This window comes from Mustelus asterias, chromosome 24, assembly GCF_964213995.1.
Source record: "Mustelus asterias chromosome 24, sMusAst1.hap1.1, whole genome shotgun sequence".
Lineage (NCBI taxonomy): Eukaryota > Metazoa > Chordata > Chondrichthyes > Carcharhiniformes > Triakidae > Mustelus > Mustelus asterias.
Window position 1 is genome coordinate 33,289,919 of NC_135824.1, and position 25,377 is coordinate 33,315,295.

General features: G+C 44.5%; 1 protein-coding gene and 1 non-coding gene across 2 annotated transcripts in view; both read left to right on the forward strand.

Annotated features, from left to right (window-relative positions):
* Window positions 1-25,377, forward strand: part of adamtsl3 (ADAMTS-like 3) — a 605,457-nt gene that overhangs the window by 377,535 nt on the left and 202,545 nt on the right. The window contains exon 9 of the mRNA XM_078241545.1: window positions 24,926-25,083. Within this exon, the coding sequence (XP_078097671.1) occupies window positions 24,926-25,083 (158 nt within the window). The remainder of the gene's footprint in view (window positions 1-24,925; window positions 25,084-25,377) is intronic.
* trnas-uga (transfer RNA serine (anticodon UGA)) lies at window positions 22,791-22,872 on the forward strand. The gene has a single exon. It is a non-coding gene; the product is annotated as a tRNA-Ser (tRNA).

The window sequence follows — 25,377 nt, forward strand, 5'->3', positions numbered from 1 at the left end:
TTAGCCATGTACTCTCTGCCCCGACTCATAAATCCTCGGATACTGTATGGTCTATTAACCACTCTCTGAAATTGTTCTGCCATATTTAATGAGTTGTACACAGATGAACCCAAGTCCCTGTACTCCTGTCCCCATTTACCCTCTCTATTACATTGTCTCTCCACATTCTTCCTACCAAAATGAATCACATCACATTTCACCGCATTGAACTTTCTGCCACCTGTCTGTCTGTTCTACCAACATGTCCTTCTGAAGTTTTACACTATCCTCCTCACAGTTCGCGATGCTTCCAAGCTTTGCATCATCTGAAAATTTTGAAATGGTGACCTGTACACCAAAGCCTAGGTCATTAACGTAAAACAGAAAGAGGCTCTTTCCTCGGTGGTCGAATTATGAACAATCTATATTTTAAATCCTATTATTTCTTGTGTTTTCCTTTACCCTGACTTTTTTTCTTTCGGTACTTTTATTCCAACCAAAAAACCCAATTCAAATTGAATCTGATTCATGGTTCCCACGTGGGGGACAGACAAGACCCAAGCTGACAAGATGAGGCACTGCACCCCTTACCGTTCTTGATCTAACCATTCACCTCAGCCAAAAGGCTGAGATGGCTTTGAAAAATTGGCATCAGGTAAAGCCTCAGTTTAACCTCATTGGCTTCCCTGATCCTTTACTCCACCCTAGCCTTGGCAAACCACCATCGCAGGTGTCAGCACACCCCCAGCTAGCCTCATCCCCCTGCCTGATTTCTGCCTACGAAAATGGAAACGTAGGTTTGAACTTGAGTCACATTCGGTACTGATCAGGATTAGTGATGTAGTTGCTTTAATTACATAGTCCTGGGCTTTAGCACATTGGTCATTAGCGAATGTTAAAAAAATTCACAGGGCCATTTATGCTGTCTTTCCAATTAGATGTCGCATTTCCACGAGATGATTAGACAGATCACTGACCTTGCAGTCAATTGGGGATACAGTTCCACTGTCAGTGATCAAACACAACTCCTGTGTAACATGGGAGTAATTCCTACAACAGTGACTACACTTCAAAAGCACTTCTTAGGCTGTAAATTATTTTGAGGTTTCCTGAGGGCATGAAAGAAGCTATATAAATGGAGGTTCTTTATTTCTTCGCTTGGCCATGCTGAGGAAATTGATATTGCAGGAACAAGCCTTTAAAAAGGCTGAAGATTTCAGCAGGTAAGCAGTGAAAATGCTGCCAGACTGAATTCACTGCCAGATATGTGTAACAGATGGCTTATGTGGGATTTTGTGGCACTTTTAGTGCATGTTTTAAGTTTACAAAGCATTTGGCTGAAAGATTCTCCTGATTCCCTTACAAAAAAAAGGTATCTTTCTCAGCAGCTTCCACCGATAAAAAAGAACAGAAGCCTTGGATTATGTAACACTGTTCACTACCTCGGAGCATGCTAAAGACTTTTGGCAGAGCCGGAAGATCCTGTCATGGGAAGGGCTGGAAAATCTCTCCCAGAGTCTCAGTTCACCCACCACTAGTGTATTTGAATCAAGTTCTGGCTAAATTAAATCTACAATTTTAATTTTTTTAATATATATATATATTGATGAGCATCATAGAAAACATAGAAAATAGGAGCAGGAGTAGGTCATTCGGCCCTTCAAGCCTGCTCCACCATTCAGTATGATCATGGCGGATCATCCAACTCAATACCCTGATTCCCCCTCCCCCCACCATGTCCTTTGATCCCCTTCGCTCCAAGAGCCAACTCTTTAACTCCTTGAAAATAGATAACGTTTTGATCTCAACTGCCTTCTGTGGAGCAAATCCCACAGTGGGAATTCCTTCTCTGGGTGAAGAAATTTCTCCCTATCTCGGTCCTAAAAAGGTTTACCCCACCATCAAGAACATCTTTCCTGCATCTACCATGTCAAGTCCTGTTAGAATTTTATAGATATCTATGATATCCCACCCCCCTCCACTCCCCATTCTTCTAAACTCCAGTGAATATATTCCTAGCCAATTCAATCTCTCCTCATTAGTCAGTCCCGCCATCCCAGGGATCAGTCTGGTAAACCATCGCTGCATTTCCTGTATGGCAAGAACATCCTTCCGCAGATAAGGAGACCAAAATTGTGCACAATATTCCAAATGTGACCTCACCAAGGCCCTGTATAGCTGCAGTAAGACGTGCCTGCTCCTCTTGCTATGAAGGGAAACATACCATTTGCTGTCTTTACCGCCTGCTGCACCTGCATGCTTACTGTCAGTGACTGGTGTACGAGGACACTCGGGTCTCACTGCACACTCCCCTCGCTCAATCTATAGCCATTCAGATAATAAACTGCCTTCCTGTTTTTGCTACCAAAGTGGATAACCTTATATTTATCCACATTATGTTGCATCTGCCATGTATTTGCCCACTCACTCAACTTGTCCAAATCACGCTCAAGCATTTCTCCATCTTCCTCACAGCTCACCCTCCCCCTCTCGCCGAGTCTCCGTTGTGCTGAGCCCATGGCCAGAGCAATGGCAGGCAGGTTGGAGCACCTATTCGGCAGCCACTGACAATCGCCAACTTCTCCATGCAGGAGGCCAAGTCATCACCCATCGGAGATATCACAGAACTCAAGATGTGGGTGGTCTCCTTTATTGTCTGTGCCTGCCAGCACAACGTCTCTGACAGCTCCGCTAGATGCTCTCCAGTCCAGTCCATGCGTCTGCAGAAAGTTTTCTGTGACCATCACCACAGCTCTGTCATCGTCTGCAGCTCTTCATAGGCCTGGCCTTTAAAAGTCCTCTCTGTGTCTGTTGGGCCCCTCGATTGTCACAGCCCCCACCAGCTGCTCCAGCGTGCATGCAATGTGCTCACTAGATTGTGACCCCAATTCCAACGACAATCACCTATCCACTGAGGTGACTGTATCCCTCGCAGGCCCAGCCCTCCTCCTCAGAGGCTGCATCGCGGACGATAGGGCAAGCCCTCCCTCCAGAATGCAAAGATTCTCATTAGAGAACACAAAGAATTAAGTACACGTTATTCATAATCCCTCTTCCCATCCCTCTCTCTAACGCACATCGCCTTTCTGCCAAATGGTTAATACCAAGTTTGAGACCTCCTCATTCTCTTTTCGCTGCACTCCTGCCTCACTGTCATTGATTGCCTGGCAGTCATGCTCTTGGGCCAATTCCACCTCTGCCTCCTCTGCAAGTGTGGGACGGAATCTTAGTTACGGCACCGGGAGTCTCACCTGCCATGTGGAGATTGGCAGGAGACCCACAGTGCCACTTTTCAAAAAGGCTTGCCGACCGACGGGTCAATCAGGCAGTGGTGAAGACAGCCTTTCTCTGGAATCCAGGACCCCGAGAGAGGGAGTTGGCCAATAGAGAGCCAATCAGAGGCCAGTGCCACTGAGGAGGCAAAGGCTGCTACAGGAAGGGCACACCCCAGAATCCCAGGGCCACAGAGGACCAAGGCTGCACATAGGTAATGTGGTTTCATGGGGGTCATTTGGAGAGGAGAGCAGGGGTTAGCTTTCAGCAGGCTCTTTCCCTTTCTGATATTCAGTCTCTCAATCTGGCACTGAGCAGAATGTAGTGTTGCAGTCATAGCTCGAGTGTAGAAAAAGATCAACTTAATGCAAGGTAGATCTGATGGCAGCAGGGAAGAAGCTGTTCTTGAGTTGGTTGGTATGTGATCTCAGACTTGTTCCTGACGGGAAAAGGTGGAAGAGAGAATGTCCGGGGTGTGTGAGGTTCTTAATTATGCTGGCTGCTTTGCCGAGGCAGCGGGAAGTGTAGACAGAGTCAGTGGATGGGAGGCTGGTTTGTGTGATGGACGGCTTCATCCATGACCCTTTGTAGTTTCTTGCAATCTTGGGCAGAGCAGGAGCCATACCAAGCTGTGATACAACCAGAAAGAATGCTTTCTATGGTGCATGTGTAGAAGTTGGTGAGAGTTGTAGCTGACATGGCAAATTTCCTTAGTCTTCTGAGAAAGAGGCGTTGGTGGGATGAGTTGGGAGATGAGGCCCTTAATTTGTCATCAATTGGCGGATGAGGGGCCTCAATTGGCAGCAACGCAAGAGGTTGACTAAAGGCCTCCCCTCACAGAATGTAATTCTGGTGGAGACAGGAAGGGGGCAGGATTTAGGGGTACCATCATCCCATGCCCTTCCCACCTCCAAGCTCAGCCCCATGGGGAGATGGAGATTCAGCCTCTGATGTGAAGCACTCCTCCACCTGTCTTTGCACATTCTCTGGCATTCTGTGCCTTTTTCTCCTGCATCAGGGTGATGATTTGAATTCCTCTCAGCTGCTGTAAGACAAATGCTGCTGCCTTGTAGTTGCTACAAGTATGTCCGGGTGCTGCGTAAAAATGGCACCACAACCCCCCTCCACCCTACAACTGACGGGAGTGTCGGTGAATTCTAGCCTGTCCCTGTGATGTAATTGGCCAGGTCCTGTGGCCATGCCCTGTTTATTGGCTGGCGCCACATAATTGTGGTTGGCCAGTCACTCCTGTCGTGAGTGGAAGTGTCTGAATCTGCTATCGATACCTGTGTCAGGACGATGAAATTCTGCGCCTGATGTGTAAGAGATTTGCTAGGGACGAAGTTGAGCTTATTAAAGGACCCCAAAGAGTAATCTTCGTACATTGGCAGAGGACGTGACTCAGGTATTAAATGGAACGCTTTGCATCTTCACAAAGCAGCAGATGATGTGAAGATCACACAAGGAGAGGGAAGTTATCAACAGTTTAGTAACAGATGAGACATAATAAAAAGATAAGCCTCCAAGGTTGCTGAGAGAAGAATTGGCATCATTAGTCACAATCATTCTAGATACAGAAGTAGTGCTGAGGGTTTTTTGATTTGATTTATTATTGTCACATGTACTGAGATACAGTGAAAAGTATTGTTTCTTGCACACTATACAGACAAAGCATACCATTCATAGGAGAAGGAAAGGAGAGGGTGCAGAATATAGTGTTACAGTCATAGCTAGGGTGTAGAGAAAGATCAGTTTAATATATGGTAGGTCCATTCAAAAGTCTGATGGCAGCAGGGAAGAAGCTGTTGTTGAGTCGGTTGGTACGTGACCTCAGACTTTTGTATTTTATCCCCGATGGAAGAACGTGGAAGAGAGAATGTCCGGGGTGCATGAGGTCCTTGACTATGCTGGCTGCTTTTATGAGGCAGTGGGAAGTGTAGACCGTGTCAATGGATGGGAGGCTAGTTTGCATGATGGGCCAGGCTTTGTTCACGACCATTTGTAGTTTCTTGCGGTCTTGGACAGAGCAGGAGCCGTACCAAGCTTTTGGAGGGCTGGCAATGTAATACCAAGAAAGGTGAGAGGGATACAACTCCAATTTTCTCCATGGAAACCTAATTAAATTAATGCAATGATCTTTGTATATCAGGTCTATGGTATTCCATCTGAATGGAATGATACATTACTTGCCATCCTTGGATTTAGACTTTGGAAAGTTTAATTTTTAGAGGGGCTTTATATGAGCTGTGCTGGAGAATGTGCTGTTTTGTACTGGAATATGATATCGTACAGCACACTATGTTTAACAGTCTCTATAAAATGCAGGGAAATAAATTGTCAGACATATTTTCTTCTCCTGGAAGCTGCAATATTGAGGTTTGAACTTGGCAAAGTCACACAAAAACTCATTGGTCAAGAACCAGCTGACATCCTTCCTCAAAGGCCATGTCCCTATATTGAGACTTCACACTTTCCACATTTAAAAGTGAGCTGGTTTCTCAGCTCTCTGCAGTCATTGAAAAACCATGCTGAGCCTGCTGATGCGTCTGAAGGGGTTTGTTACCCATATATACTGTGAAACTGAACTGCAGTCCAGCATGGATGGAGCATTTGGCAGGCCCAGAACCATCTGTAGCACATCTGGACCATTCAGACCCCGTCCACTCAAATTATGGTAGATGTGCCAGAAAGCAAGCAAAAAACAGCTTGCGCTGTAAACGCATGCACTGTCGAACCCAGATGCATGGTCATCTCATGGGGCGGACACACACTGAAACCCAATAGACAAGTACTTCACTTATGGCTTTCCACCAGCAAGGAGCACAAGATGAGATGCTGGGATTAACAAACAATATATAGAACACACGTTTCACATGCTCTCACCTTGTGGTGGATTATAACTCTACCCCCTTTCTTTGGAACAATCCCAGATCAGACATACATCCCAGATGATTCCTCGCAATATCCGGTTGAGAAGGATAGTACCTGAAGATGCTAAATGAATCTGAAGGACTGAACCATCTACGGATCTGATCTATCTTCCCCCTAAAGGAACGGATCCCTCTGGAAGTATCCAGATAGTGTTTCAGCTAGATTATAATATCCTGGATATTATTAGGGTCAGGTAACAACTCCACAGTAATATACCTCCCCCCCCCCCTCCCCCCCACCACACAAGGTACACAGTTGGGTTCACAAGCTAGCAATACAGAAGATTATGTGGCTCAGCAAAAATTCCAATATCTGTCAAAGTTTATTAAAGAATTAAACATGCAATTCACAGGTGAAAACAGTCCACCACAATGTTAAAAAGTTCAAGGAAAGGAGAGAAAACACAGACTTAATTTTAGTAGAGAATCCAGTTTTAAATCCAATTCTTATTACAGTAATATATTTCAAGGAGGATATCTATCAGTTATTTTAGTGGGACTTCCCTTAATCCCCAAGTGAAGGCTACAGAGTTAGTTAGAGGATGCTGCCTCGAGGAACCTCAATTGTCCTACCTTTACCATGAGAGACTCTCGGACCGGAATCTTACAACCGTCTATGCCGGTAGGATTTTCCCATCCCACCGCAGTGAACGGAGATTTGGCTGGGCGCCAAATTCTCCGACTTCGCTGCAGCGGGAGAGTGGCATGAATGACAGGTAAGATCACACCCTGGAACATATTCAGCAAATCTCAAAATCTGATATATGTCCTCAGTATTTGCAGCATTTCTTGGGACTCCGTAACTATTGTTTTTAGGTATGGGATGGTATCTTAATTGTAATTAGGTTCAGCCTCTTTTTATGTCACAAATGAGGTTTGTCGCACCGTTAATTTCGAAGCAGATCCATTGTTCGTTGATTTCTAATTGTATAGCGGTTAATTTCCAGGGAAGGTCTGTCCCTCATTGATTCAGAGAAGCCCAGGCTGAGAGAGCTCATGATGCTCAATTTTCATTAGTCAGATGACTGTGTTTTAATGTTATAATGTATTTTTTAGGTTGGGCTAGCTCTGTAAAGTTGATTGTGGTTTAGGGCTATCATAATAATATGCTAAAACATAGAATCTCGACAGTGTATAAGAGGCCATTTGGCCCATCATGTCTGCACCTATTCTCTGACCGAGTCTTACCTAGCACCCTCGCTCTATCCCTGTAACCCCGCACGTTTACCATGGCTAATCCACCTAACCTATACATCTTTGGACACTAAGGGGAAATTTAGTATGGCCAATCCACCTAACCTGCACATCTTTGGAGTTTGGGAGGAAACCTACGCAGATATGGGGAGAACGTGCAAACGCCACGCAGTCACCCAAGACCAGAATTGAACCGGGGTCCCTGGAGCTGTGAGGCAGCAGTGCTAACCACTGTGCCATCGTGTCGCTCTCGTGACTGAATGCCTGACAGAATTGTAAAGATGATGATTTACTTTTGGGACTTTGAGTTTGGATCGTTTTTATCAGGAGCTTTTGTTCATTCATTCATGGGGATGTGGGCATTGCTGGCTGGTCGAGTATTTATTGCCCATCCCAAACTGAGACCATTTTAAAAGTCAACCGCATTGCTTTGGGCCTACAATGACATGTCGGCCAGATTTCCTTCTCTATTAGTGAGGCAGATAACAATCAAATTAGATTGTTGATTCCAGATTTCTTTTAATTAAATTCAAATTTCACCAACTGTTGTGATGGGATTCGAACCCAGGTTCCCCAGAACATTACCCTGAGTCTTTGAATTACCAGTCCAGTGACAATACCTCTATGCAACTGCTGTCCCTATTGCTGTATGAAGAGACAAGTTCCTTCATGCAGAGGCCCATAGCTATGGAGTGTGAACTGTATTTCACATTTAAAATAAAAGAACCCTTTTTGATTTTGTTTATACTTTCGTTGTGAGGAAAGTAACTTTTTTCACCTTACTTCCTTATTATGGCCAAATTCCTTTCCAGGGATTCCTCCACAACAGAGGAATCGCAACAAGGGGATTCAGAGGCCACACACAGTGGGCATGTTGTTTTTAGCAAATTTCTTTGTGTCTTGTTATAGTGTAACCAATGCTGTGAGGGTCAGCTGACCAGGTAGACAATGTAACAATGATGTGATGATCAGCTGACCTGGAATAAATACAATGTAGATAGGGATTGTAGGGAGCTTGTGTGGCCCAGGGTGTGGCCTGAGTGTTGGTGTAATGAAGTTTCTTTATTCAACCTTTTTTCTTTGATTTACCTTGTGAACTTAGTTATTTTTTTGCTTGCAACTGAAGATTCTTACTGCCGGATGAACACTTCAGAGATCATAAATCATAGAATCCTACAGTGCAGAAAGAGGCCATTCGACCCATCGAGTGTGCATTGACCACAATCCCACCCACCCCCACAACCCCCTGCATTTACCCTAGCTAGTCCCCCTGACACTAAGGGTCAATTTAGCATGGCCAATCAACCTAACCTGCACATCTTTAGACTGTGGGAGGAAACCGGAGCACTCGGAGGAAACCCACGCAGACACAAGGAGAATGTGACGACTCCACATAGACAGTGACCCAAGCTGGGAATCGAACCCGGGTCCCTGGCGCTGTGAGGCAGCAGTGCTAACCACTGTGCCGCCCCTATGTTATGTTCTTGTTATGTTCTAAATTGTATGTGTAGATGTTAGAAACAATTTTCAAAGGTAGTTGGAGCAATTTAATTGACTGCTGTCCTGTCTTTTATTGGTAGCCGTTTGGTGACTCTGGTTTGAAATGTCTGGATTTCATGTTTGGTCAGTTTTATTCCTCCTCTTGCTATTTTCTCATTGGCACATTACTGAATTACGGGTTTGGTGTTCCATTAAGTATGTGATATTTGAAACATGCATTTCATATCCGGTGTTACATGATTAGGAGCATAGACAACTTGTCAGGTGTGTTTGTCAGCCGTACCTCAGTTAATGGTGTTCTTGCCTTAAGGTTGTGGGTTCAAGTCCCACCCCAGAACTTGAGCACAAGAATAAAACTGACACCGGCACGGTGCTGCACTATTGGACATGGTTTCCTTTGGGTGAGGCAGTAAACCAGATGGATGTAAAATGATCCAATGGCATTATTTCGAAGTAAGAAGTCTCACAACACCAGGTTAAAGTGCAAGAGGTTCATTTGGAATTGCGAGTTTTCGGAGCACTACTCTTTCATCAGGTGAGTGGACACTCACCTAATGAAGAAGCAGCACTCCGAAAGCTCACGATTCCAAATGAACCTGTTGGACTTTAACCTGGAATTGTGAGACTTCTTACTGTGCCCACCCCAGTCCAACGCCGGCATCTCCACATCATTATTTCAGAGGAGAGCAGGGGCCTTACCCGCTCTGTCCCAGCTAATTGTGGCCCAATCAACACCACAAAAACAGATTATCTGCTCATTATCACATTGCTGTTTGTGGAAGCTTGCTGTGCACAAATTGCCGACCCCATTTCCCATGTTAAAGCAACTATTTCAACATTACTTCATTGGCTGTTAAGTACTTTGGGATGTTCAGTGGTCATGAAAACTGTGGTCTAAACACAAGTCTTTTCTTTGTTTCGAAATGGAATGTGCATATGATTTAGATACAGGGTCCAACTTTCGTCCTGGGTTTCTGAAACAGGGCCTCTGAAGAAAAACATTAATAAAGATATTGGTAGCAATGGAAAGGTAATGCACACGGGCAGTTTGCATGCAAAATATGTAACTTGATTTTTTTTTTATTATGTGGGAAACCTCATTTTGAGCCTAGTATATTGGAGTTTGTGGTTGTAAGTTAATTGAAAACAGATTGGACTGAGCATTTTACACCGTGGATTAGAGTTACAGTGGTGTGAATTTTACAATATTACTCATGAGTGAGGATGTTCAAGAGGAAGTGTGATGATGGCACCTGGAAAATTGGCACAGTCTGACAATGGTGGGAATCTCCCATGATATGTTGCACATTAATCAAATATTTATGTTGGTGCATGGAGTGGGTCCTGCAATGTGAAAGTTAAATAAAGATGCACAACTCCAATGAATGCAACAAGAATTTGCACTCGGGGCCCGATTTTACCATCAGGTTGCACCCGTTTTCAGGCTCGAAAACTTAGTAAAGTCGGGCACGAGGCAAGTAGCGCAATCCGCGCCCATTCCCCCTTTGCCAATCACCGAAAATGGTGGCCATCTGGACCGCGTCCATCTGGACCGTGACGTCAATTTAAATGCATTTGCATGCATTTAAATTGACGTAATGGGCTGCATGCCCAATCTTACCCGTCCAGATTCGGCGTGAAACAGACATGGTCCGCAAAGATCCAATTTGGGCGCTCCAGCTTCTGAGGAGCTAAGTTCAAATCTACTGGCGGCTCTCTGACTCAGATCGGTGGCTGGGGCGGGGGGGGGGTGGAAGGGAGCGGGTCAAATGGCTCTCTGGTGGGGGGAAGGAGGGAGGCGGGTAGGATGACTCTCTGGTGGGGAGGAGGAGGGGGAGGGAGGTGGGTCAGATCGCTCTCTGGTTGGAGGGGGGTGGGGAGGCAGGTCAGATGGATCTCTGGTGGGGGAGGAGGGAGGGAGGCGGGTCTGATAGTTCTCTGGTGCGGGGGGGAGGGAAGCGGGTCAGATCGTTCTCTGGTGGGGGGAAGGAGGGAGGCGGGTAGGATGGCTCTCTGATGGATGGGTGGGAGGCGGGTCAGATGGGTGGGAGGCGGGTCAGATGGCTCTCTGGTGGGGGAAGGAGGGAGGCAGGTAGGATGACTGTCTGGTGGGTGGGGGAAGGAGGTGGGTCAGATCACTCTCTCAGGGGGGCAGGGAGGTGGGTCAGATCGCTCTCTGGTGGGGGGAGAGAGAGCAGGTCAGATGGTTCTTTGGTGGGGGGAGGGAGGTGGATCAGATCGCTCTCTGGTGGGGGAGGGAGGGAGGCAGGTAGGTCAGATGGTTCTCTGGTGGGGGTAGGGAGGTGGGTCAGATGGATCTCTGGTGGGGGGGAGGGAGGCGGATAGGATAGCTCCCTGGTGGGGGAGGAAGGAGGTGGGTCAGATCGCTCTCTGGTGGGGGGAAGGAGGGAGGCGGGTCAGATCGCTCTGGTGGGGCGGGGGGGAGGTAGGTCAGATGGCTGTCTGGTGAGGAGAAGGAGGGAGGTGGGTAGGATGGCTCTCGGGCGGGGGGGTGTCCACTGCCACTCTGCGTGTGATCAGTGGGGTGTGGGAAGGGGGGGTCTGCTGCCACTCTGTGTGCAATTGGTGGGGGGGAAGGGGGGCAGGGGGTTGTAATCGGTCTGGATAGCTGGGGGTTTGTGAGGATAAGGGGGTCTGTTATGTTGTGGGGGTAGGGCAGTGTCTGTGGGGGCTAGGGGGAGGCATTATCCAGCCCGGGAGCAAAGTGGCAGGGCAGAATTGCTGTTTTTTTTCAGGCAGAGTGCGTATGGGGGCATCTGAGAACGGGTCTAAAAGTCGGATCTGAAACACTCTCAGATTCAGCATTTAGAATCAAAATGGTAAAATCGGGCCCATAATGTCAGTAAACATCCTCAGGTGATTCGGAAGAACATTGCCAGAAACCAAACAGCAGAGAGTTGTTAGGATTTGATCAAAGATGCAGATTTTATGCAGCAACTTCATAAAACCATGGAATCCCTACGGTGCAGAAAGAGGCCATTCGGCCCATCGAGTCAGCCCGACTCTCTAAAAGAGCATCCCACCCAGGCCCAACTCCCATGACCTCAAATATTTACCCCACTAATCCCCCTAACCTACACATATTGGGACACTAAGGGGTAATTTAGCATGTCCAATCCACCAAATGTGCGCATCTTTGGGCTGTGGGAGGAAAGCGGAGCACCCGGAGGAAACCCACGCAGAATGTGGAGAACGTGCAAACTCCAATCAAACCTGGGTCTTTAGCGCTGTGAGCCAGCAGTGCTAACCATTGTGCCACCGTGTTGCCCACACTGAAGAAGGAAAGACAGATGGAAAGGTTTAGAGAGGAGATTCCGCTGCTTCAGATGAAGGCACAATTGCCAGTGGTGAAGCAAAGCAATCTGAGTTTTCTCAAGAGGCCAGGATTTGAGGAGATCCTGGAGGGCAAAAGGAAAACCAAATGCATAATGTTAATTGTATATCAATTGTGTCCAATTATATGCAGAAGGGTCTTAATTGTGGTTTCACTCGAGCAAGTATAAAGAGATACTTAATGACACTGTGGTGCAGTTGAATTAGGGGAAGGCGATAGCCTCGTGGTATTATCGCTAGACTATTAATCCAGAAACTCAGCTAATGTTCTGGGGGACCCAGGTTTGAATCCGGCCACAGCAGATGGTGGAATTTGAATTCAATTAAAAATTATGGAATTAAGAATCTACTGGTGGCCGTGAAACGATTGTCGGAAAACCCATCGGGTTCACTGTAACTGTACAAACAGATCTTTATGTAAAACAGTAACATCGATAAACCGCAGGTCTGTCAGCATCTGAAATGAACAAAAACAGGTTCACATTTTGAAGGATTATCAGCATTGAAAATGATGGAGAAAGGAAAATGAGTGAAATATATTGATAAGCGAATCAGAGAAAGGAATGATTGCAAATTGTTCTGGAAACATGAAAAAGCAATGAAAAAACACTTGCTTCCCTCAACACAAAACAGTAGGTCTGCTCTATGTTGAGGGCAGCAACTGATTCAACATGTGGCTGTCAGGAGAATGCACTGATGCTACCCAATTAAACTGGTCACTATATCTGTTAATGACTTGGATAACTCAACACCAATGCAACCCTGCTACCTTTCTGTAAACTCTGGTCATTTACAAATGATCAAATAACCAAATTGAAGCTTGCCACCTCTTGCAACCTAATGAAAGACACACAGGTATATTCATGTCATTTTAAAGTATATAAATTGGGGGCCACGGGAGCACAGTGATTAGCACTGCTGCCTCACAGTGCCAGGGACCCAGGTTCGATTCCCGGTTTGGGTCACTGTCTGTGCGGAGTCTTCACGTTCTCCCCGTGTCTGCGTGGGTGCTCCGTTTCCTCCCACAATCCGAAAGACGTGCTGGTTAGATGCATTGGCCATGCTAAATTCTCCCTCAGTGTACCCGAACAGTTACTGGAGAGTGGTGACTAGGGGATATTCACAGTAACTTCATTGCAGTGTTAATGTAAGCCTACTTGTGACAATATTAAATGGACTAAAACTAAAATATTTTTATGTTTCAAAATATTTTCAGTCTTGGGTATTTGAAAAAAGTGACATTTATGTTTGGTCATTTTGTTTGCTTTTTATTGGTAGATTTTGATCCCTTCTCGTAGTTTCTGGGGTCTGACTTTGGAGTCATGCAGTGCAGAAAAGGCCCTTTGGCCCATCGAGTCTGCACCAACAATATCTACCACTGAAGGCGCGCTAATCCCATTTTCCTGCATTTGCTTCCTGCAGCTGAAAAAAAATCGTAAAATATTATTGGTTGCATGGTTTAGGTTCTGCTGTTTTCATTCTTAGGCTTTTGCACATTTCTTTTCGAGAAATGTTTGGAATTAGAGGTTACATTGCTTTATAACGGCAATGTAGTCAGGCCTTCTTTAAAAAAAAGTGGTATTTCTGTGAAATCGAATAATGTTTACAACATGCGTACTTTAGTGATCAAATTCTACAAATGTGAACTGTACATCAATGATCTTGGTTTACATTTGTACTAATTTTTTTGTTTGAAAGCTCTGACAGAATATGTAAGTGTGTTTTAGAAGAACATACTGATCAGCTATTGTACATTCTTGCTGGCGTGTATGTGTGTGTTTGTAAATACTATAATATGATCATCTGGTTTCGTGTAACTCCCTAAATTTGGCCACTTTATTTGGCAATCGTGTAAAAGAAGTATGGAAGCAATCTTTTTAAGAACATGTTTGTATCTGTAAATATGGTGCCTTTATGATCATGTGGCCAGGCTGAGCTAGCAGTGCCAGTTATTATAACAGAGTTACACTGTTTTGGGGTTTGTATCATGGGGAAAATATGAAAACCACTACGTTCCTTGCTGATTCCAAGTTCCCAGTGTAATTAGATCCGGTGTGTATCTACTATTATACTGCTTCGTACTTCCAGCATCTGAAGGGACATGTTCACACACAGAATTATTGTTAAAGTTGCAATTTCAACAGTTTTTTTGCTTTTGCAAATTGAAATGCCCTCCAATTATTGGTGTCCCTGAAGAAAACCTCGGGTAAATTGTATTCTAATAGAGGTCTTTTATTGTTTGCACAGAAACGTATTTGCTTCACTTTAATTTGCCTGTAAAATTGTGGCAGTCATTAATTGCACTGCTCAAGGGCAATAAATGCTGGTCTAGCCAGCGACGCCCATATCCCATGTACGAATGAAAATAAATTTTAAAACTGACAATATACTGTGTTAACATAATTACACTAATTACTAAAATAATTATATAATATTATAATATTGATTCAAATCCAAGTTTCATTTCTCAGTGATATTTTTATTTAAAACTCAATGCTCTATGTTTCCATTTCATAGAGTCATAGAGGTTTACAGCATGGAAACAGGCCCTTCGGCCCAACTTGTCCATGCCGCCCTTTTTTAAAAACCCTTAAGCTAATCCCAATTGCCCGCATTTGGCCCATATCCCTCTATACCCATCTTATCCATGTAACTATTTAAATGCCTTTTAAAAGACAACATTGTACCCGCCTCTACTACTACCTCTGGCAGTTTGTTCCAGACACTCACCACCCTCTGTGTGAAAATATTGCCCCTCTGGACACTTTTGTATCTCTCCCCTCTCACCTTAAACCTATGCCCTCTAACTATTTCCTCCTACTCTTTGCCTGTATTCTCTTTGTCTCTTGCCTTTTTTTCCTCATCTTCCTCACTAACTTGTGTTTGGCATTTTTGTAATTCAGTATTGCATTCTCTCCTTGTCCAATGCGAGAAACCAAGCACATAGTTGGGGCGGCACGGTGGCACAGTGGTTAGCATTGCTGCCTCACACCATCAGGGACCCGGGTTCGATTCCCGGCTTGGGTCACTGTCCGTGTGGAGTTTGCACATTCTCCTCGTGTCTGTGTGGGTTTCCTCCGGGTGCTCCCGTTTCCTCCCATAAGATGTGCAAGTTAGGTGGGTTGGCCATGTTAAATTGCCCCTTTAGTGTCCCAAGATGTTTAGGTTAGTTGGATTAACCCTGGGAAATGTGTGGGGTTACAGGGATAGGGTGGGGGAGAGGGCCTGGGCAAGATACTCTGTTAGAGAGTCGGTGCAGACCCAATGGGCTGAAGGGCCTCTTCTGCACTGTAGGGATTCTATGATTTATAAAATTATAATGATAGCCCTAAACCACAATCAACTTTACAGAACTAGCCCAACCCAAAAAATACGTTATAGCGTTAAAACAGTTATGTGACTAATGAAAGTTGAGTATCATGAGTCCTCACAGTGTCCCAGTATGTGTAGGGGGATTAGTGGAGTAAATACGAGGCGTTATGGGGACAGGACCTGGGTAAGATGCTCTGTCATAGAGTCAGTGCAGACTCGATTGGGCCGAATGGCCTCCTTCAGCACTGTAGAATTTTGTGAATCTATAGATCTTGTGAAAAATGTTAATCTCGGCAGTGGTAATGTCTGGTTGGCAGACAAGCTGTGAAAAGCAGATAAAAGCATGAGAAACAGGCAGTTAGCTGAGTTTTGCAGGTTAACTAGAAATACCCTGAAGTTTGCCTGATAAAGAATTTTCCCACGAGTTTTCACAGCTTTCATGATACCTGCATTCGGTTTGCCAAGTCAGCCCAAACTCTGGCATTTGCAACTTTGAGGTTGTCTGAGGTCACACTGCAGATGTCAAAGCAGCTTTCTCGAAGGCCAACCTGTGGAAAGCGACTGGCCCAGATGGGGTACCCAAACAAGCAGTCAGATCCTGCGCGGCAGGGGTATTTATAGACATCTTCATCCTCTCTTTACAACAATCTGAGGTCCCAATCTGCTCCAAGAAGACGACCATCATCCCGATACCAAAGAAAGGCCAGGCAGCGTGCCTTAATGACTATCGTCCAGTGGCTCTGACATCCATCATTATGAAGTGCTTTGAAAGGTTAGCCATGGCACGAATCAGTTCCGGCCTCCCGGACTACCTGGATCCACTACAGTTCACCTACTGCCGCAACAGGTCCACAGCAGACGCCATCTCCCTGAACCTGCACTCAACCCTGGAACATCTAGATAACAAAGACACCTATCTCAGACTCCTATTTATTGACTACAGCTCAGCTTTCAACACCATTATTCCTACAAAACACATCTCCAAACTCTGTGGCTCGACTCCTCCCTCTGTGACTGGATCCTGAATTTCCTAACTCAGTGAGGTTAGGCAACAACACCTCCTCCACGATCATCCTCAACACCGGTGCCCCACAAGGCACAAATACCCCTCCAACTCGATTTTCAAGTTTGCTGATGACACCACCATTGTGGGTCAGAAGTCAAACAATAATGAGACAGAGTACAGGGATGAGATAGAGAATCTGGTGAACTGGTGCGATGACAATAATCTCTCCCTCAATGTCAACAAAACGAAGGAAATAGTCATTGACTTCAGGAAGCGTAGTGGAGGACATGGCCCTGTCTACATCAACGGGGACAAAGTAAAACTGGTCGAGAGGTTCAATTTTTTAGGTGTCCAGATCACCAACAACCTGTACTGGTTGCTCGATGCCAGCGCTATAGTTGAGAAAGCCCACCAACGCCTCGACTTTTAGAAGACTAAGGAAATTTGGCATATCCGCTACGACTCTCACCAACTTTTACAGATGCACCATTGAAAGCATTCCTTCTGGTTGTATCACAGCTTGGTATGACTCCTGCTCTGTCCACAAGAAACCACAAAGAGTTGTGAATGAAGCCCAGTCCACCACTCAAACCAGCCTCCCACCCATTGACTCCATCTGTACTTCCCGCTGCTTTGGAAAAGCAGCCAGCATAATTAAGGACTCCACGCACCCTAGACAAACTCTCTTCCTCCACCTTCCGTCAGGAAAAAAGATACAAAAGTATGAGGTCACGTACCACCAACTCAAGAACAGCTTCTCCCCTGATGCCATCAGACTTTTGAATGGACCTACCTCACATTAAGTTGATCTTTCTCTACATCCTAGCTATGGCGGTAACACTACATTCTGCACTCTCTCATTTCCTTCTCTATGAACGGTACGCTCTGTCTGTATAACGCACAAGAAACAATACTTTTCACTGTATACTAATACATGTGACAATAATGAATCAAATCAAGTCATGTAGTTTGTATCTCTGGGAACATTTCACCTGCCCTACCTCCCGTGAAAGAGAAGTGATTTTCTCAGGCAGGTCTCTCACAAAAGCTTTCCTATGGTTCATTATTGAACCTCCCTCCTTCAGTACACAAGACAGGAATGAGGTCTGCCTTCGGGTGCGCACATTGCCACAGACACTGTATCTAACATCTGCACACCTCATTTTTGAATAGCAGCTTTGCCTGAGACAGAACAATTCTTAACTTACTGGAAGGAGAGGGAAGAAAGGTGAAGGAAGAAAATTGAAAAGTAGCTAGGGGTACAGGTTCATAGCTCCTTGAAAGTGGAGTCACAGGTGGACAGAGTGGTGAAGAAGGCATTCAGCATGCTTGGTTTCATTGGTCAGAACATTGAATACAGGAGTTGGGACGTCTTGTTGAAGTTGTACAAGACATTGGTAAGGCCACATTTGGAATACTGTGTACAGTTCTGGTCACCCTATTATAGAAAGGATATTATTAAACTGGAAAGAGTGCAGAAAAGATTTACTAAGATGCTACCGGGACTTGATGGTTTGAGTTATAAGGAGAGGCTGGATAGACTGGGACTTTTTTCCCTGGGGCGTAGGAGACTTGGGGGGTGATCTATAGAGGCCTATAAAATAATGAGGGGCACAGATCAGCTAGATAGTCAATATCTTTTCCCAAGGTAGAGGAGTCTAAAACTAGAAGGCATAGGTTTAAGGTGAGAGGGGAGAGATACAAAGGGTCCAGAGGGGCAATTTTTTCACACAGAGGGTAGTGAGTGTATGGAACAAGCTGCCAGAGGTAGTAGTAGAGATGGGTACAATTTTGTCTTTTGAAAAGCATTTAGACATTTACATGGGTAAGATGGGTATCGAGGGATATGACGCTATAAAAAGGAAAAGAACAAAATTATTTTCCAATTCTAAGAAAATGAGTGCATATGAAATTGATACGTCCGATTGATTTCAGTAGGATTAGCTTGGTGGATTTCAATGGTACATTTAGCCTTCACGTTATTGTGACTGATGATTAACAAAACAATAGACCACCTCTCTAGAGCATTGATCACAGTTTTGGGAACAGCGACTATCAGCTCCAATTTCACACTGTAGTTGTTTAATCATTAAAGGTTGTTTTCAAAAGGATTTGTGACAATATTTTCAATGGTGAAAAATAGGGTGGAATTCTCCAGCCCCAACGCCCCCAGGTGGGTTTTCCCACAATGGAGGCGGTTCGCCATTGGCCCACGGCAGGATCTTCCAGTCCTGTTGAGGGCAATTTATATTTTTCGCCCATGCCACTGTGGCGGGGGTTGACTTTGGTGGGACCAGAAGATCCCGCCAGCGGGAAGGGCTGGAGAATTCCACCCATAGTCTTTGTATACAACTGAAAGCAAAACATTCGAGAATGGGTTAATATATTATCTCAATCTACAGTAGGCCAGTCATAAAGAAGGGCATTCACTTTCCCTCTGTCCGAATAAATTAAATATTCTCTTTTGCCAAAAGTTTTTCTGGGATTCATTCCCAGGATTGACTCTTTATGAAGCTTTGTGTCACTATGACAAATGACAGTCCTAAAGTTCAATGGCCTAAATTTGCCAATATAATTGCAATTATCTTGAATTACTGGAGATGTGCAGCCTTGGATATTGTGTGTCCAGTAGTTCATAATGGACTAATATATCACAAAGCAAGCAAGGTTATCATTAGGATCCAAAGATAACCAATTAATACAAATGTGCTTATTGAATATTAACTCATTCAAGAGCTAAGAACGGCAAAACTAGTCAGATGCTTTGAACTGCAGGGCTGAAATTGCAGGAATGATGATTTTTTAAAAATTGCTCCCATAAGGTAGAGCTCATGTTAAAGGAATTGATTACTCAGGAAACAGGCGTGCTAGGGGGGAGGGGAGTTTAGAAGCTAACTCCCCACCAATCATAATGAAGTTTCCGGATTCAGCTGGAAAGCTAAGTGTGCTGAACTTTAAATCCACAAGTTGGAAGGAGCTGGAAGAGAGAAATAGTCTTGTGAATGAAAACAGGCAGTTGCCGCTCTCGTTCTGAGCCCTGGAAAAAATGCAGGGAGCAAATCATTTCATCAGCTCGGCCCACGGATCACATTTCAAACGGGGATCGGAAATTGAGATCAAACCGGCTTCAGCAGCATCAAAGCAAGTCACCATTAGCTCAGGCTGGGCATTGACATTGACAGAAATACACAGCAGGAGGTAGTGCAGGACCTCAGCAGGCTTTAGAGAGTGGTGGCAGGGTCACCAAGATCAAAGTCCAACCTTGTGCAGATTCATCAGGCTGAATCACATGCTCCATCCTTGCCAAAAATATGACAGGTTATGGGGAAACTTCCCAGAACAAGCATATGCCAGGGCTGTGCTCTGGGAGCCATGGCAACAACCCTCTATCCCCTACCAGCCTCTCGGGTGGCACAGTGGTTAGCACTGCTGCCTCACAGCGCCAGGGACCCCGGATCGATTCCCGGCTTGGGTCACTGTCTCTGCGGAGTCTGCATGTTCTCCCCGTGTCTGCATGGGTTTCCTCCGGGTGCTCTGGTTTCCTCCCACAGTCTGAAAGACGTGCTGGTTTGGTGCATTGGCTATGCTAAATTCTCCCTCAGTGTACCTGAACAGGCACCAGAGTGTGGCGACTAGGGGATTTTCACAGTGATTTTGTTGCAGTGTTAATGTAAGCCTACTTGTGACACTGATAAATAAAAATAAAGAATGAACCCATATTCATGCTTTCCCTTCAATTTCCGCTCACACTAAGAATTAAAACCATAGAATCCCTAAGAAAAGGAGGCCATTCGGCCCACCGAGTTTGCACTGACCACGATGCAACCCAGGCCCTATTCTCGTAACCCCACATATTTACCCTGCTAACCCCCCTGACACTAGGGTCAATTTAGCATGGCCAATCCATCTGACCCGTACATCTTTGGAGTGTGGGAGGAAACAGGTCATCGAGTCTGCACCGACCACGATCCCACCTCGGCCCTATTTTCGTAACCCCATGTATTTATCCTGCTAATCCCCCTGACACTAAGGGGCAATTTTGCATGGCCAATCCACCTAACCAGCACATCTTTGGGCTGTGTGAGGAAACTGGAGCATCCGGAGGAAACCCACGCAGACACGGGGAGAATGTTCAAACTCCACACAGATAGTCAGTCGAGGCCGGAATTGAACCCGGGTCCCTGGCCCTGCGAGGCAGCAGCGCTAACCACTGTGCCACCCTTTGTGAGATGAAGCAGAGAAGATATTGCCTGCCACTCCTTTATCCGCTCAGTTACCAGAGGAAAACTTGTTTTTGTTTCAGGAATAATTGAACTTTGAATTTTGCAACTACCTAATTCTGGTGCATTGACAGATCCCATACATGAACACTAAAATTTCCTGTTGACCGCACGTTCTATCAGAGGGCCAACTTAGCAGATTTTCCCTAGCAGCACTCCTTACATCTGGAAAAACCTCGACTGTGAAACTTCATAAACAGTTTAAATGCGCGCGTGAGGGTGATAAGTGTAAGCTATTGGGGGTGTGAAGTATCCCACTGATTTTGGTTTAATTTTAAATGTTGTCGTGCTTGGATCTTTGAGAGTTCACGTTGTTGCAATTTCGGCTTGTCAATTGTTATTTAACAGGATTGTCAGTTGGGAAAACCCGACAGGTTCCAAATTCCCCAGTGTCATCTAGAAAGTCAGGCTGTTAACAGAAACCTTGAAGCTGCAAAGTGAGGGATCTTTTTTTTTTCAAAACAGACTTTTATCAGTCCTTTCAATCCGGGGGGGGGGGGGGGGGTTTGTGTGATTCCAAATTTCTTGCACTGTTCTGGCAAACTGAATTAAAGAGATTTTTGATACACAATTGCATGTGGCATTGTTCACGGTCAAATGATAATCAGATTCTATTTTTCTATTTACATTGGCGTCTGACTGGGTCTGTGAGCAGAAATTACATTGGCGCCTGGATAAGCATGGGGCACAGTAGCAGAATAAAAATTCCTGCTTCAACCCCCAACTTGCATATTAAAAGTGGCATCCTGCCCTAAACAGGCAGGTGTTCTGGCTGCTGTTCTCAGGGCCGGGCTAAACATGGCAGAAGTTGGAGTGCCAGTGGAAACTAATGATGAGAGCCAGACTTAACATTCAGCTTGCTACCAACCCATTTACACAAGGCACAGGCAATTAAAATCAACCCCTCAGTTAAAATCAATTGTGCAGTCCCTAGGAACCTATGGCCGCTTCATCTGAGTGGAACGCAGAACTTGACGAACAGAGATCAATAAAGTGCAAAAGTAATTTACTTCCAACCAAAAAGGCTGCTCCTATAGAAGGGAGCTTTGATCAGCTTACTCTCGAGCTGCACCGGACATGACAGGATCTGTGGCAGCTCACTGATCAAGTTAAAATGAGATTGCCTATTCAAAACATCACCTACAGGCATGATGGGGAAGGCTGACAGCTAACCAGACATTTTCATATTACAAATTCCATAGGAAATGTTTATATTGTAGTTTTCAATTGCGTGTATGAGGCACATAAAAAAGTTCCATTTATTATACCGTTATTTACCATTGAAGACTGTGTCTACAGCTGCCAAAACCCCAAGCTCTGGAATTTCCACTACAAAACCTACCCATATTTCTACCTCTTTCCTCCTTTAAGATGTTCCTTAAAGCCTCATTGACCCAGCGTTTGGCCATCTGGCCAACCATCTCCTTAGTAAGAGTTTTAACAACACCAGGTTAAAGTCCAACAGGTTTATTTGGTAGCAAATGCCATTAGCTTTCGGAGCGCTGCCCCATCGTCAGATGGAGTGGAAATCTGACGAAGGGGCAGCGCTCCAAAAGCTAATGGCATTTGCTACCAAATAAACCTGTTGGATTTTAACCTGGTGTTGTTAAAACTCTTACTGTGTTTACCCCAGTCCAACGCCGGCATCTCCACATCATGACAACCATCTCCTCACAGGGTTTGATGTCAAACTTTGCTTTACCAAAGCAACTTGTAACATTTTATGACAGTAAAGGTGCCATTTGAATACAAGTTGTGAATGGGCAAGCGTGGCTCTTAAACTCCATTCATTGTTTTATCCAAACAAAATAATTTGATTTAGTCACTTGTTTCAAGAAATCGAAGTTTTACGCACAATCTTTTGTTTCTTAAATTGAGATACAGCGAGAGTTAAATGACGTGAGATTTTGCTCTTTTTAAGTTGCCCAAAATATTAATGAAATCTTAAATTGTTCAGATTTTGCTACGATGGTCGAGTGGTTAAGATGTTGGACTTGAAATCCAATGGGGTTTCCCTGCGCAGGTTTGAACCCTGATCGCAGCGACTGTAATATGAATTGTAGGGGTGGCACAGTGATTAGCACTGCTGCCTCACAGCGCCAGGGACCCGGGTTCAATTCCATCCTCGGGTCACTGTCTGTGTGGAGTTTGCACTTTTTCCCCATGTTTGCATGGGTTTCCTCTGGGTTCTCCGGTTTCCTCCCACAGTCCAAAGATGTGCAGGTTAGGTTTATTTGGCCATGCTAAATTGACCCTAGTGTCAGGTGGATTAGCAGGGTAAATATGAGGGGTTACTGGAATAGGGCCTGGGTAGGATTGAGGTCGGTGCAAACTTGATGGGCCAAATGGCCTCCTTCTGCACTGTAGGGATTCTATGATCTCAAACTGGGTGTGGATTTTAATTTTAATTTTATCCCAGCAGGAAAAATATAGGTTTAAACGAGCTGTCTATTTAAGTTTTGGAAATTAAAATGTGGATGGCGTGAAGGGGTGTAAAATGGGGGGAGCAAACCGATCCCATCAGTTTCTCATTCAGCAAGTTAGGTTAAAATTAACCTCGAGGAGCGAACTTGGAGAATTTACTCCTCTTAGTCTTTCTAGACCGGCTAATCCCTTGAAGGAAAAGCTTTGCTTTTTTCCTCATGGAGACTCAGAGGAAATTGAACAACAATCTAAAATATAAGTTTTCCATGAAGTAAAATCTTTGGATTAACCCATCACTTAACATATATTTGGAGATTGAGGTAATAAATATTTTTCTCTTTCTCAATAGATAGGTCAAAGCCTCTTTGTACATTTGCTGCCTCTTGGGCTAAAACATGCAGGGCTACCCTCAAATCTGTCCACAAAGCAGCTATCTGAAATACCCTACAAAGATTCAAAAGCATAACTTGTGTTAAAGACAGAACAAGAAACACTATAGGTCTGTAATAGTTGAAGTGATCTGGTCATGTGACTCTAAAGAACTTTACTTCTGGTTAGTATATTTCTATTTGAAGAAATTAACACGAGCAAATCTGGTTATAGAATATATGGCTGCAGACTATGTTCCTTAAAGTATGTTATCTACATCCAAGAACTTACACCCAGTCTATCCCTGCATGCTTCCTTTCTGAGCTAGTGCTCCCTGACATGTGTTGTACCTTGTATTCACAATCTCAATGTTTTGAGTGGTTAAAAAGAATGATGTTCAGAACGCATTGTTCCACGCAATTAATCAAAATGTAAGAGCCATGGGGTGAATTTCTCCAAATTCGCTGACCAGCCATGATCAAGATGAATGGCGGAGCAGGCTCCAAAGGCCAAATGGCCTAATCCTGCTTCTAGTTTCTAGTTTCATTGTGCTTGGACGATTCGCCCCTTTTGAAGTGGTGTTTTAATTATATGTGAGCACTGAACTGATTCACCAGACTGATCCCTGGGATGGCAGGATTGTGGTAGGAGGAGAGGTTGGATCGAATAAACCTGTATTCACTAGAGTTTAGAAGAATTAAAGGGGATCTTATTGAAATGTATAAAATTCTGACAGGACTGGACAGACTGGATGCAAGGTTGTCGTTTCCTGGAGGAGGGGGGGAGGGGGTTTCTAAAAGGGGTCACAGTTTCAGGATACAGGGCAAGTATTTAGGACTGAGATGAGGAGAAACTTTTCCACTCAAGAGGGTGGTGAACCTGTGGAATTCTCTACCACAGAAGGCCAAGTCACTAAATATATTTATTGAAGGAAATATATTTCTAGGCTCTAAAGGCATCAAGGGCAATGGGGAGTATGGCGACGAGATAGAGGATCAACCATGATCTTATTGAATGGCGGAGTAGGCTCGAGGGGCCGAATGGCCTACTCCTGCTTCTATTTTCTATGTTTAACTTGCAAAAAATAAAGAAAACCAAAGCTATGATGAGTAACCCAGCATTCCACATAGTGTGCTTGAGATTTGTGAATTTTGAGTCATGTGATTTCTCCCAACATTTCTCCATGAACATATTTAGAAAGATGTAGCTGTGAATGAATCTGTGTAATAACATTTCCATATTTAAGATGTCAAACATGTTGGAAAGTCTCGAATGTATAATTCTCTGAATCAATTTTATTTCAGATATCGAATCAAAAACCTTACAAGGGCATAAAGGAGATCACATGCTAAATGCGTCAGGAATATCTGTCATTGAGAATACAACAGTCGAGTTTCAGAAAAGCTCTGATAAAGAAGTTCTGAAGATGCAGGGTCCACTGGGTGCAGATTTTATTATTAAGGTAATTACGGAAGTTTTGATATTTCTTAACTCATACGAATAATAATTTACTGTGCAACTGCCACTTTCAAAGTTACGCTGTTGATATCAATTTAAAGAACACCGAAACTAGAAGGAGCAGTCAAGAGGATTTAGCTGTAATGGATCACGTGTCACCTGCTTTGTGCAGTTCTTGGAAGTAATAAGCAAACGAGAGGACAAGGGCTGGACGCTCTATAAATTTAATTGGATTTTCAGCAGGCGCTGACAGAATTCTTTTGAGAGACAAAGAAGGCTAAAGTTCATGAAGTTAATG